The sequence below is a fragment of the Leptidea sinapis genome, chromosome 26 (assembly GCF_905404315.1).
Source record: "Leptidea sinapis chromosome 26, ilLepSina1.1, whole genome shotgun sequence".
Lineage (NCBI taxonomy): Eukaryota > Metazoa > Arthropoda > Insecta > Lepidoptera > Pieridae > Leptidea > Leptidea sinapis.
The window spans coordinates 8,492,112-8,507,390 of NC_066290.1; the positions used below are offsets into that span (position 1 = coordinate 8,492,112).

Here is a 15,279-nt window from a genome sequence, read left to right on the forward strand (position 1 = left end):
TATAAGTCTTTGAAGTTTCAGCTCTGAATAACCTTCCATATAAATATCCAAAAAAAACAGATTCGGTGTACATTTTAAAAATAGGCTTCTCACTACATGACAGATTCGACCACCAGGAGTATAATGCCATACTAACTCTATTTTGACTAAAGTGTGGTTTGAGCCCTTTCTGCTTAACTATGTCTAATTGGGATTGCCAAGTTGTTAGAATAGGCTTTATTTTGTGGTAATCCATTGCTGTTTAAAACATTATAATTGATGACGAAAAAAAAACATATTAAAAAAATCCAAATGTTCAGAATATAGATGTACTATTTTTAATTTATAATAATTATACTATACAGAGTTGCCAATCAAGTTAAGATGCTGAGGTCAAGTAAGTTCGATTGTCAATATCTATTTCTACAGTTATTATTATTTTGTTTTTTTTTTTTTTTTTTATTTTACCATTCTTGTTTCGCCTCTATACGAGGCATCTTCAGGAGCTGTTGACTCGCCAAACGCTGTAATTAGTTTGTTGTATGCGTGTATTGCTTCCCAGGTAAAACTATTATTGATTATGTAACTTTCCAAGACTTTTCGTGTATGCTGTCTTGATTTTATTTGAATTGAGCTAAATATTGTCCATACTTTTAAATAAAACTATACCTAAGAAAAAATATTGGCCTTTTATTATTTAAGCTTACGACGTACTTTATCGGCAATATACTTTATCAACCCTGATTAGTAGTTTTCACTAACCTATCGATATGTTTATTCATTTTTGTACAACACTAGGTATTATGATAGAAGTCAAATCTATGGTTATAGAGTTCCTATTACTTCAAGTTTTTATATTATGTTACTTTCCTCAATTTAAGAAAAAGTTCTGAGGTTGTCACAATCATTTTAAGAATATGAGATTAGCGTAATTGTATTAAGTTCGAATTTGATGTAAATAAATTTGTAGTTATGTCTTTTCGTGATTGTGAATGCAGGCCTATCATAAAGCCGGAATTAAGTGTGTGTATTACATATTTAATAGATTAATGTGTGTGTTTCCACAGTAAAATGACATGATGCCACTTCTACTAGTTTTTTCTGTTCTGTGATTATATCATATTCCTAAACAAGTACAGAGGTCCCACTTAGCAAAATCTATTAAAGAAATAGGGACTCTTGCGGTCATACAATAAGGTGTAATTCAGATCGCAAAGCGCTACTAATCTCGCGCGTAGGTCACTGCTCGTTCGTGTGACCCTACTGGCTGGCATACTGTGTAGAGGTCGCAGCACGTGCTTACGATTTCTATACCTGTGTACAGTGAGACAGGCCTGCCATGGATCGTATGTTATTTTTTTATGGAATAGGAGGACCAACGAGCGTACGGGTCACCTGGTGTTACGTGATCACCGCCGCCCACATTCTCTTGCAACACCAGAGGAATCACAGGAACGTTGCCGGCCTTTAAGGAAGGTGTACGCGCTTTTTGTTGCTTGTTATTTATATATTGACCACATATAATTGTATTCGAATAACATGTATAAGTTTTATTATCGAAAGATCAAAAAATGAAATTCACCCCTTAAATCATTTGAGTTCTGGCATCTGCCATTTATCTGAGTTTCTTACTCTTATTAGTTAAAATGAATAATGATTGAATCATTAAATGATTATAATGTTATTCTGCACTTTCTCTCAATGTAAACTTTCACTATAACAATTATCAGATACTGCCGTGTGTTTTTTATTACTTATTATCTATTGTATACATAAATTAAACTAAAGCCACAAAATTTTGCAGGTTGTAACAGGAAACGGTAAGGGATTAGCAGGATTTGGTATCGGACGGGCAAAAGAGGCTTTAGCTGCATTAAGAAAAGCAAAAAATAGAGCCGGAAAGAAATTAATGCAATTTGATATATATAACAATCATACCGGTAAGAAACATACTATTTTGATAATAAGTATTTTCGTTATAAATACTAATTTGTTACTAATTTAGAATTACTTTAAGAATCGAAGACACAAAGGATTAAAGACTATAATGTATTGACAGCTATGTTGACAGACTTCTCAGTGCGATTTCATATATCGAGGATTTTTGCCCGGCGATTGGATGCTCCTGTACCATTGTCGACCAGTTCTCAGGAAAGTCCGTTACGCCGATTCTGGGACGGTTCTTATTAAGTGGTGCTTGACCCATAAAGGTGCCCATGATAATACGGATATCGAATCGGCTTAAGCTCATGATGATGAGCTCAAATCAAATCATTCTTTCGACTGTCTGCAGCATGTGAGTTATGCATAACAGGCATAGTGTTGGTTCTGATAAGAGATATGGACATATTTGGCTGAAAGAGTAACGTTTGGTCAACTATGTGGATCATTACTAGATTTACCACTGCATCGTTAACCAGTGAACCATTCTTTCATAATTTTAGAGTCACCTCATTGTCAGAGATGAAGGTGTTATTCTTCAACCGCACGGCACGACTAGCGAGAATTCTGTGATTTATTTTTTGTTTTGAAACTTTTTCCTTAATCGACGAATCGTGTTTATATATCTCAGTCAGCAACAGCACTTAAACTTTATTTATTATGCCTTTTTCATCTGAAGATTGTGACGTCGTGCTGAAAAAATAATGGGTGTGACGTTATCAACGGTCCAGAAGGTGAAACGAAGATACGAAGAGACTTGGTACCATCTGTAGATACCTTGTAATGGCAGATCCAGCTGTACTAGTGCCTGATAAGATCGTTATATTGTTTCCGGATGATGCAGTGTTGGTAGGCACAAGATGGACCGATGATCTGTAAAAAATTGCCGGAGTAGGTTGGAAGAGGGGACTGATTATCGTTGAGATATTTGGGGGAGGATATAGGAGGGGAGGGCAGGAGAAATCGCCACGTAAATGTAGTTGAAGTCCAGCAACAGCCTGCAGCAGCTAGCAGATGTGTCAAAATATTCTTCGAAGCGGTCGTGATTGTATGCGGGGCAGATCTAATGCTTATGCGCCTAACAATTTCTCGCCATCTCGCTCTGTTAGAGGTCATACGAGTGCACTCATGCACGCCGCTGTAGATATGATCGGATCCGTCCATGGCATATGTGACCTTCCACGCGGTCTAACGCCTCCAACTTTACCCTGGACGATATAGAATCAACATAACAGGAGCATATTACGGCAGTTGCTAGCACGACAAGATTAACTCATGACATTTCAGAAAAATGTTAACTTAAATTTGAAAATAGTGAATATGTAATATCTGCATCTCTTAAGATGAATTTACTTACACCACTTACTATGGAAGCACGCAAATTTGACCAAATATTTTTAGGGTTAAGGTGTAGGTTTATAAGGATTATTCTTGAGTGCTGTCGAACAGAGTCATGAATAATAATCAATAAACCACACACATACTCACGCCTTGTTCCCGTCGGGGTAGGCAGAGATAATAGAATGCCACTTGCTTCTATCCTTACAAACCTCACGCGTTTTCTCTACATTTATTACTCTTTTCATAGATGCTCGCCGGTTCAATAAACAAGAAACAATATACAAGGTACCTATCGAATTGTATGACTCGCGATAATTCGACGTGACTTTCGAAAACAATACTTTCTTAAGAACCATTAAATACAACACATACATATACACATAATTTATTTATTTATTTATTTATTCATATATATTCATAATATTGACACACTTTTTACATAAATTATCTCGCCCCAAGTTAAGCATATAATATGTGTTATGGGTTACAAGACAATGATATATTTAATACAATATACTTACTTAAACATACATAAATTCATATAAACATAGATAAATACATTTAAACATCCATGACTCGGTATAATATTGTTAATTACTAATAGTTTTTACTTTAATTACTTTTTTTAATATATAGAAATCACATAATTTTATTTCAGTGTTCCATGATTTCTTCACGGCTTTCGGCAGCACTAAAATATATGTACAAAAGAAAAACGAGGGTTATGGACTGATGGTGCACAGAGCCATCAAGGAGATATGTAAAGCAATTGGCATAAAAGACCTGAGAGCAAAGGTTGAAGGTTCCCACAATCTGCAACACATTGTAAAGGCGTTCTTTATTGGACTTTTGCAACAAGTAAGTTTCTTTGACATGCATGCATTTTGTTTTGAGCATAATATAAAGAAACTTGACAAAGTTTTGTCATCGAGTAGCTCAAAAGTAAAATGCCTTTTCAGTGATATTGGTATTATGTGCAAAATAGAATCGTAAAAGTTTTCAAAGGATAGATACCGTCCTGGATATATTTAATAACGAGAAGTAATTAGTATTAAATGTTTAGCAAATATAAAAATAGGTGAGCCACAAAAAAAAAACAGCATTTAAATAATTTGAGCAGCATACAAATATTTTGTTTGGAATAAAAAACATCAGGCAGCAATCCTTGTTCCGCAAATAATTTTGATAATGGTCAAAAATTAAATCACGAATAGGCAGCTTAAAATAATATGAGTTTGCATCATAAACATTCAGTCCGCAAAATAACTACTTGGTCAGCAAGATTTCTAATTTTTTTTTATATAAATTGGTTAGGTTAGGTTATGTTAGAACAGTTAAAACAACGCACGAGCCGAGCGTAGTGGCCCGCGACAGCGGCTGGCGAATGCCTGAAACCAATTCTAAGCGTTAAAATGATATTTTTTGCTTACCCTCTGAAGGCTTACCAAAATTTTATTAAACAGGAGCAGCTCATTGCAACTAATATAATTTAAATGCTCTACATAAGGCTAGGGTTACTATGGATGCGAGTTCTAACGAAAATTTGTTCTGACGAGGACGTCCGAAATCCTCGTTAGAACAAGGCGTTTACGCTGTGCGCGTTTTCTATTATTCTGATAGTCAGTTCGTTTCTGCCGTCCAGCGAAGATGGACAAATTTGATGAATATGATTTGACATCGATAAAGAAGGTCTTACTTCCGTTGATATTCCCGAGGTGGACTTTGAGTCCCTACACAATGTGCCAGTTCCACGGAGATATAATCACTACGGAAGAAGCGCGAATGAGACTGGAGAAACCTTGATAAATTATTTTGTTAGTCTAGCAGGTGAAATTCCGTTTCAATACAACCTACTGTAATAATCTATAGATCTACTAGTCATGTCCTTGATAGATAAAATGTAAACGTTAATTCTAATTGCTCATGTACCTAATTAATGTAAACCCCACATCAAAATAAAAAATTGTACTTACTGCTAGTATTGAGTTCTGTAGCAACTTTCTCCCACTTTTACAGAGAAATATCTCTGTTGTGATAATTTTTGTCTCTCATATCCCACAAACACATGTTCTCGTACACGAGAGTGATCAATTTATCGTTATCCATGGTGGAAACCAAATCACTCGAAATTCGCAGACGCAGGTCGTGCGAAAAAATCAAAATCGTTTGAACGCTCGAGTGGTTCTGACGACGTCGTGCATGTTCTGACGCGTTCGTCGTTGCCAGTGTAAGCACTGTCATTGGATACCAGGCGTTTGTTTCTTCTGAGTCAGAACTCGTCAGAACAAATTTTCGTCAGAACTCGCATGCATAGTCACCCTAGCCTAAGGCGATGGCCATGAGTTGCTGATGAATTAGTTATTTCTGCTCACAGATTATATTTCTCTGCTCACAAAAATACCAATACCCTTTAAAAAATTATATGATATTGTTTTTATTTTTATTTAGACTTTATAATATCATAGAGTAATTAGTGTAGCATAAATTTCCCGTTATTTGTATTTAACCTGTGGCTAACGGTGCTGGTGGTTTTCCCCTCGCCAAAGTTTTAGTTAAATCCGACCTTGTTGCGAATAGTTGACGTAAGTGTAATGAACCTGCGGAAAAAGGCAACTTCAATGTAGATTCTGACGCTATGCGATTGGTATACGTTTAAAGTCTGAATAAAGTTATGAATTGTGACTACTAAGATCTAAAGCAATGCTTTGGGAATCAAAGGGGTCGAAGATAAGCGGAATCTGATTTTGGAATTCCAATGTAAACTGTATATTTATAAATACATAAAAAAGAATTAGGATTATTGAAAATAATTCAAATTTCATCTATTTCAATGAGTATGTGTAATCAGGCATAGGCTACGAGAGATTGAGATGGATATAAATTATCAGGATAAATGTAAGGTCTACTTTGTTTCACCAAACTTAAAAATTTATTTAATATTTTAATGTAAATAATTATATTACTTAAATAACAAGTTCTGTGTCTTTACAAACCTCATATACGTCGCTTGAGGCATATATTTTTCCACCTCCATCTCGTGTGCTTACTAATTTGTTGTACTCAAACTTACTTTTCACAGTTAACAAGTCGATGCAACCCATGCGTTTTAAATGGTGACATAGGGATTTCACCACAAAACCAGCTATCTATTCAACTATTTGCTATGTATATTTCCAAGCTTGGTTATGATTTAATAAACGAGACATTATGCCTCCATTTTCTTCTAAGATCTATCTATTATGTACCGTCACTTTCATTCTCATTTGCATCATCAGTCCGTGAAGATGGAGCAGTTGTATTAATATTATGCAGTGAAGAAGAACACATCAAAATACTGACGTTTTCTAGTGTTTCGTGTTCGTGTTCATTAGCACAAAAGTTCCTGATTTCAACAATTTTAGTTTCATGTGGCACAACAATTTCCTTAAGATGCCTTTTAGTTGTTTGGCATGAGGGTGTTGATTATAAGATCGCATACGCCCACAAATCATGTTGTGCGGCGGCCATCTTAGATTTCAATATGATCCCAAATTCGTTCTCTGCGCTCTCGAAGACCTTGGAGACGATATCCATATTGTTGAAATCATAATTTTGCGCGGCGGCCATTTGTATTTCATAAATGATCCCAAATTCGTTCTCTGCACTTTCAATAACCTCGTATACGATATCCATATTGTTGAAATCATAATTTTGCGCGGCGGCCATATCTGATTTCAAAAATGTTCTCAAATTCGTTCTCTGCAACCTCGAGAACCTCGGATACAATATCCATATTGTTTAAATCATAATTTTGCGCAGCGTTCATCTTGGATTTCAAAAATAATAGTAAATTCGTTCCCTGCATACTCGAAAACCTCGGATACGATATCCATATTGTTTAAATCATCATTTTGGGTGGCAGCCATCTTGGATTACAAAAATTATTCCAAATTCGTTCTCTGCACTTTCGATAACCTCGTATACGATATCCATATTGTTGAAATCATAATTTTGCGCGGCGGCCATATCTGATTTCAAAAATGTTCTCAAATTCGTTCTCTGCAACCTCGAGAACCTCGGATACAATATCCATATTGTTTAAATCATAATTTTGCGCAGCGTTCATCTTGGATTTCAAAAATAATAGTAAATTCGTTCCCTGCATACTCGAAAACCTCGGATACGATATCCATATTGTTTAAATCATCATTTTGGGTGGCAGCCATCTTGGATTACAAAAATTATTCCAAATTCGATCTCTGCACCCTCGAGAACCTAGGATATGATATCCATATTGTTGAAATCATAATTTGGCGCGTCGGCCTAAATAATAGGCGGCGTCTCTATCGTCGCGCTTTTTCGTTTCATCGAGTTTCAAGTCATAACGATTCTAAAGAAGTTTGAATTCAATAAAATTATACATATTAATATCATGCAATACATATAAATAGATGAATATAAAATAATATGTAATGTTGTTGTCACTCTCTATAGTAAATAATAGATATAAATAATTTTTCGTACTTTTAAATTAACGTAATGAAAAGATACGACAATCGTTGGTATTGTGTCTGCAAACTTCACGGGACAGCTGTCAACACTATCATATTGACAACAAAAACAAAATGGCGCGCAACCGAAAATCGTGACGATTTGCTATAAATTATATAATTTTCTCATGCATCGATAAAGAAGTTTCACTTCAATAAATAAAACAACTTTATTATATTTGACAAGATTTAAATTAATTTTTGGCTTTACGACCTCAAAGAGGATAATATTGAATCATGAAATAATTTTAATATTCGTCATATATTTTTTCCTCATCGTCGGTTTGTCATACCAATTTCCTATAGTTTAACAATTAGGAGGATACGTCCGAAAATTATTACGGCTATTAATTTACGGATACTTCCTGGCTAAACTCTAGTGCCTAGAGTTGTACTAAACATATACATATAGAGTAAATTTGTTGTATGTAAATATGGTATATTTATGGGATATATTATGGGGTAGGTATAGTATGGCATGCGATTCAAAAGCAGATTAATTAATGTTTCTACCTGATGTGGTGACCAGTTTTTTGTTTGTTTTGCGGCTGTTGCTACAAAATTAATTTTAATGCTCTCGATTTATCAATCTGCTTCGATAAATTGTGAGAATGATTTCCAACTTTTCGAAATAGTAAGAAATCAGGATCAGGGACACACAAAGAGTGTTTACACTTGCAAATATATCGCAAGTTAATTGAGAAAGTTACTACCGCGAGATAACTAATTGACATGTGCCCCTTGGAAAACCAGAACTCAGATTGTCAAAATGGATGATGAAGGCATCATGGTTCACGAACAATTTTTTACAAATCTATGACGTATTTCCTCACCTCCATCATGTAACGAGGTTTTTCTTCTACTCAGCCTCGACTCAAGCTTATCGGAGGACCCTCCAGATACGCGGAATATTAACATTTTATAGAATACTGCTTTGGAGAAGTGTTTAAATAATCCTCAAGGTTAACAAACTCAGTTCAGTTTAAGTAGAGAAACTTTTAAAGATACTTCTTGTAATATGTAAAATTACGATTACTCCAGTTTTTCGTTGTGAACCCCTATTTTTCATGTTCCCGTGGGTTGGGTTAGGTCGAAACAAGATGAAAAGTCTGTAAACAGTGTTGCAACATCAGTGTAGCACAAACCCGGATTATCATCTCAGAAGAGATCGGCAGAGTTCACAATATCAAGTTCACCAATGGGGCTTATTTTGAATAAAGATTTTTGACTGTCTTGGCCCGAACAGCTAGTTTCTGCTTTAGGCGTAATGTATTGATTATATAATTAAACGTAAAGGCAAATGAACCATACGTCGTAATATTATGGTTCATTTTTAAACAGTATATTTTGCATAACACATAAATAAAATTGTAATTGTATTTAAATCGAAAAATTATGATTACCGATTATCAGAAATCCCTCCGTTGGACATATTTTTATTTCGGCTATGATTTTTACAGTCCATAATGGCACAATAAGGCATATTTGTATTTTTACACTTAACATCAAATGACTGGTCTCACTTGAGCCTCGAGTAGGTACATTTGTACACAATAGTGGCGACAGGGTAACGCCCACATGCCACTTCCACTAGTTTTTTCTGTTCCGTGTTCGCTCCTGACCGAACGGATCGAAGTGTGGGCAAGTACAGTGCGTACATGGAGTAGACGCCATTTTGACGTTGGTCAGCCGTGTACTAATTATGGCAGACATTCTGTTCTGCAAAAGATCGTAAACTTATAGGAAAACAATTTTAAAGATATAAGATCATTTATTTGTAGTCATGGGTATACATAGACGTTACAAGTCACAATAAAAGTTCTCCATTCCTTGCCCGCATGCTGTGGCGTACATATAGTTATTACTAACAAGTCAAACAAATATATATATATATATATACACAATGACAGTTAATTGATATACATATCAATGATTGAATATTTTGAAATAACTTATAATAATTGAAATTGGTAAAAAGATTGAATTACTTTTTTTTAAGTAAAATGATATTTAAAAAAATGTTAATTGAGTGTTGTATCTGAAAAGAAGTCTTTTATGGAATAGTACGATTTTATTAGTAGGAGATTAAATAGTTTCTTTATTAAACACGTCAACTTAAGTTCTGTGATATGTGTAGGTATCTTGTTAAATATTTTTCAATTCAAGAACACTATTGTACATAGAAGCTGTGTTACTGCCATGTAAACGTAATCTGTTCATATATTGACATTTTATTCCTCAGCCGTAATAAATTTATTAATTCGGTGATCGAGCACATGTCCCAAGTTTAGAATAATGCCCATTAGACTACACTACTCGCTACTCACATTAATAAACATTACTAATAACATATTCACTCATATAATGACTACTTATTTAATAATTATGTATATTATGGACATGTTCTTCTAATATATAAAATTCTCGTGTCATGGTATTAAACATTGAACTCGTCCGAAACGGCTTGACCGACTCTTATGAAATTTTGAGTGCATATTGGGTAGGTCTGAGAATCGGAAAACATCTATTTTTCATCCCACTAAATTTTAAGGGTGGTCCACACGATTTTTTTTTGAAATTTGTTTAATTATGAGTCAGCATTATTACAAATTTTCACCCATCTACGATCAACAGTTATCAACATACAACGTTTGATGGGTCAGCTAGTTTGTTTATATAATTACCATTATAAAAGTATAATAAAGTAAAGACCATTCCATTAAACATTATCACTAACGTTATAATTTCATTATTCTTACTTATATAGTACAAAATTGGAGTGTGGCCTCATACCGGGCCAAACACCTGGTTTCACCGAGGACTCTCCCCGAGGTCATGGGTGACATCAGAGGTTTGATACATTACCTTGAGGAACTGGGGTGGCAGGATTAGCCGCCCTCCTCACCACGCAAAATAGGCGCGCTGTAGTCATCGAGTTGCGGATAATAGCCCGTGATAACCTATAACCTATTGTACAAAATTGCTCTAAAATATATTCGTCTTGATAATTTTTCACACTTTCTAATAGGCAATACATGTATTTAATTAATATAACGGGTTCGAATCCCGGTAGATTACATTATATGATGATTATGAAAGCTTGTTTCCGAGTCATGGATGTTTTGAATACGAATAGAATTCTATTTTATTTATTGTTGAGACTTCAATAGATAAAAACATATAATTATTATTAAGTTTACATTACGTCATAAGTAATATAAGGTTTTGATATAGTCTTAATATAGTGAGTCATAGAACGTTTTTTTATCTCAAAGATAATAAATTATAGTTAGAGACTATATATATAGATATATACTTATCCTAGTGGACCCGACAGACATTGTCCTGTACACTAACATATACATGAGCAGAAGAATTTTATTATATGGACGGAATTGAGAATCTAAACCAATCTATCTCAAATTCACATGAACACACAAAAATTCATCGCCCAGGCGTTTAGCAGGTAGGTTCATTTGTGAATGTAAACCATTCTCGAATCCACCTGAGAAAGAAATATTTATTTATTTGTTAGGTTTATTTACAATAAATAATACACGCAAATATAAAAAGTAGAACTAAAAACTAGGAACTAAATGTAGTGATTACTTACAAATAAACACAGTATGCACAGGAATAATATATTTTAGGTATTATATAGAATAAGTTACGAGTTAAACATTTTTTTTTAAATTAATAAATGAGTAATACATCAATTTTCCAATTATAACATTATTAAAGATTACCAATGATGCTGCAAATCGTCTTTCGGAATTATACATACATAAAATCACGCCTCTTTCCCGTAGGGGTAGGCAGAGACCACTTCTTTCCACTTGCTACGATCCTTACATACTTGTTTCGCTTCGTCCACTTTCATTATTCCTTTCATACATGCTCTCCGGTTTAGGGTACTCTTGACCTGGCCTTTTTTCAAGACGTCCCTGATTTGATCTTGAAACGTCCGCCTAGGTCTACCCCTTCTAACACTTTCATTCACACTGGTTTCTTCGTCAATCGTACTTCATTCATTCTCTTGACATGTCCAAACCATCTCAGCATACCTTTCTCAATTATTGTCACATCTTCATTCAGACCACAACGTTTCCTTATCTCACTAGATAGTGAGATGTTGCAGAATTTGGCTATATATATATGTATTATATCAAGATATTAACTAAGATGATTTTTTTTTACGACAATATATTACTTACATAATAACCAAACAATCTATTAAAGGATAATGATTAAATTTGCTTAATAATAATTATGTATTCAATATGTTATGTTTTTTTTTTAAATGATAACCCCCACTTCTAGGATTAATACACAAATAAAATTTGAAAAACAAAATTTATGAACGATGCGGGTTTCGAATCCACGTCCTCCGGCGTTCCGTGCCGGTGCTCTAACCAACTGAGCTAACCGTTCGAGTACCGCCTCGTTATAAAATTCTCTTTGTTCAACTCTCAGGTTGTGGCTTCATCTACAGGATCTACTTTACAGTTGATAACCTGCTCAAACCCAATATTTGTATGTATTTCTTTGCATAGCCGTAAAGTGTAGGTACTGTTTACATTTTTGAACAAATAGAACAAAGTAAAGGGAAAAGTGAGTTTATCCTTATTGAAAACATAATCGTTACCACATTCGGATGTTAATAGGAACCTGTTTCAATATAAATTGTAATATTCGGGCGTTTTGCATTATTTGCAACGGTGTCGGGCTCGAAGTGACATTAAAATGAATTCGTTCACGTTATCATCGCGTGATATTGTCAAGTATGTAATTGTACTTCATGTGTTGGGGCTCGTTAACTGCCGTAGTGTAACATTGGATCGAGGTATTAAGCTTTTTGATCGGTACGAAGCAACAAGTATTGTGACGAGCAGAGATGACATAGAAGCCTTTATGGGTCCAAATGTTTTCCGTGGACCAAAATGTGCTCTAGGAGAAGAAAGAGGTGTAGGAGATGTTTGTCGGAAGCTTTCTTCTCGTGGTCGAAATAACCTTCTTAGAAATAAAAACTCAATCTCTTCAAAGTTTATGTAAAATTTCTGTTTTATTAAAGTATTGTAAATGGTAGTTGTTTTGATTGAGTGATCAATGGTTCATAGTTTAAGAGGCTTCTCCCTGTGTAGTGGCTGCTACATGTTTTTTTTTTATTTCCTTCTAATTATCTTAAAATTAAAGTTATTATATATGTATTTTTTTAAATAAAATGCTCGCATAATGCCTTTATTTTTTACGGTATGTGTGTATTCATGCATATACTGTACTCAATAACTCTTGTGTTTATAATTATTAATTTACTTTTTAATTATTATTTTTTACTTACTCGTGTAAGCCTTCTAGTTTTGGACGTTTGAGTATTTTTGTTGTGCACTTTGCGTATGATTTGTAAATTGCATTTAAAATAAGAACTTGTAACACCTAATCTATTTTAAAAAGAGCAATCTTAGAGTTTCTTGTTCATTCTTCTCTGTGGAAATCTGCCTTCCGAGTGATCTGAATGAAAAAAATGATATATTTGAAGTGTAATATGATTTACCCATGAAATAAAAATATTTTTGATTGAATGTTTATTAATATCTAATAAATGCAAGTGACTCGTAATATTCCAATATCCTCAATGAGTATTTTTGGGGTGATTTTTGTGGCTGAGCCAGTCTATGAAGTGTGAACTACTGTGTGCTAAATGTTTAATAATCTCAAGACTCTAGGTATACTTGTTATAATCTTGTTTATCAGAGAATTTATAGAATAACTAGCTGACCCAGCAAACGTTGTATTGCCGATATATGAAAATTTGAAGTTGAATGTATTTTTTAATGCTGACTCATAATCAAACAAATTTAAAAAAATGTCAAAAATATTAAAAAAAAAATCGTGTGGACCACCCTTAACATTTAGGGGGATGAAAAATAGATGTTGTCTGATTCTCAGACAAAATTTCATGAGAATCGGTCAAGCCGTTTCGGAGGAGTTCTATGTTTAACACCATGACACGAGATTTTATATATTAGATAATGGTAACATATTAAATTTTAAGGCTTGGAGACTTTAACTAAAATGAGTCTTACGATAGTTAAGTTCCAGATCGAACTCTTCTGGCTCCCTATCCGCTTGCGTTGGAATTCCCATGTACTTATACTTCTCGCATGGTGTCCTATTTGATCCTAAAACTCTTATATCTCAAGGGAATATTTAAATTTAAATTCTCTCCAAGGATTTCAAAATATACCCGACCGCAACATTCGTTTGGGATAGATATCAGATAAAGGGACGTTTATTTTATAGGTGAGGAATTGAGGTAAATCATACGAGAACAAAAGTGGATAAACAACGTTTATTAGTTACTAGAAAAATAATCATAAAATTAAAACAAAGAATTTAGCGCGCATTATGGACATTCATTTTAACATTCTGGCCTAAGTTATGCTTTCGTTTAGTTTTGTGTTCTGTGTTAGACGGTCGCCCAGCTTGAATCCTTGACGTGGTTTTTCCTATTCCTCTGTCTTTACGTCTACTCAGAGCTGTGCTTTGAACATTAATTTTCCTTGGTATACGTCTTGTTATTATCTGACGTAAAATGATGTTTTGTCCTTGTTCTGATGTATTGATTTTTTTAATCATATTTGTAAATTTTCCTAGTGCTCTTAGATTGTGGACACTGGGGTTTGTTTCAAATAACTTTGTGAAGCGTTGTACTTCAGTCTTAAACTCTGCAAGTGTATTTTTATATTGGTGCGAAAATTCTACAGCAACCTGTTGCTTGCAAGACGAAGAATTGTCTACATTCTGTATCGGCTCTTGTGTATCGGAGGAAGATCACTGTGGTACTACCTGTATCGGCTCTTGTGTATTAGAGGAAGAGCACTGCGGTTCTATCGAGTGCAAATCATTGTTCGGTGTTTGATTCAAATCTACCATACTCATGTAGAAATTTTCATTTATCACATTCCCCGTCGCAATTCTTGCTAGTGACATTCTATCTTGAATAGACAGCCGAGGAGAATTGGGAAATATGACTCCAAAGTTTTGTTCAATGCTACACAGGTGCTTGCAGAATCTTCCACATTTTCCAGCGTCACAGTCACAAACGGCTAAATCAGCTCTCACAGTGTAAAAAGTATTTGGGCTTGTCTCTGATTCCACACTGTACTCATTATCGTTGACTTTAGATATATTTTTAATATTTCGAGCAGTCTTCATGAACATTGCATATATGGAATCCTTGGTTTTTCGTGTGTTAGCGTAGGAAACGATGCGCCGCAGAAAATTATTTTCAAAAATGGACGTAATGAAATCTACTAATGTGCAAGCATTAAATGCTTTACAGTGCTGAAGTATCACGTCTTTAAGAATGCGTATAGATGCTTCTGTTATGTTGTTGGTGTTGTTTCCTCGCGTAATTAAATCCAATCTATCAGAGACACACCATTCAAGCCGGCGTTTCCATAAGTTACTCAGATGATTTAACAGAGCT

The 15,279-nt window shown here is 34.4% G+C and overlaps 1 protein-coding gene across 3 annotated transcripts in view; it reads left to right on the plus strand.

Annotated features, from left to right (window-relative positions):
• The window catches only part of LOC126972351 (28S ribosomal protein S5, mitochondrial-like), a 52,323-nt gene that overhangs the window by 4,319 nt on the left and 32,725 nt on the right, over positions 1–15,279 (plus strand). For all 3 annotated transcript variants that reach the window (XM_050819039.1, XM_050819038.1, XM_050819037.1), the window contains exons 5-6: positions 1,784–1,919; positions 3,920–4,119. In XM_050819039.1, coding sequence (XP_050674996.1) covers positions 1,784–1,919; positions 3,920–4,119 — 336 coding nt within the window. The remainder of the gene's footprint in view (positions 1–1,783; positions 1,920–3,919; positions 4,120–15,279) is intronic.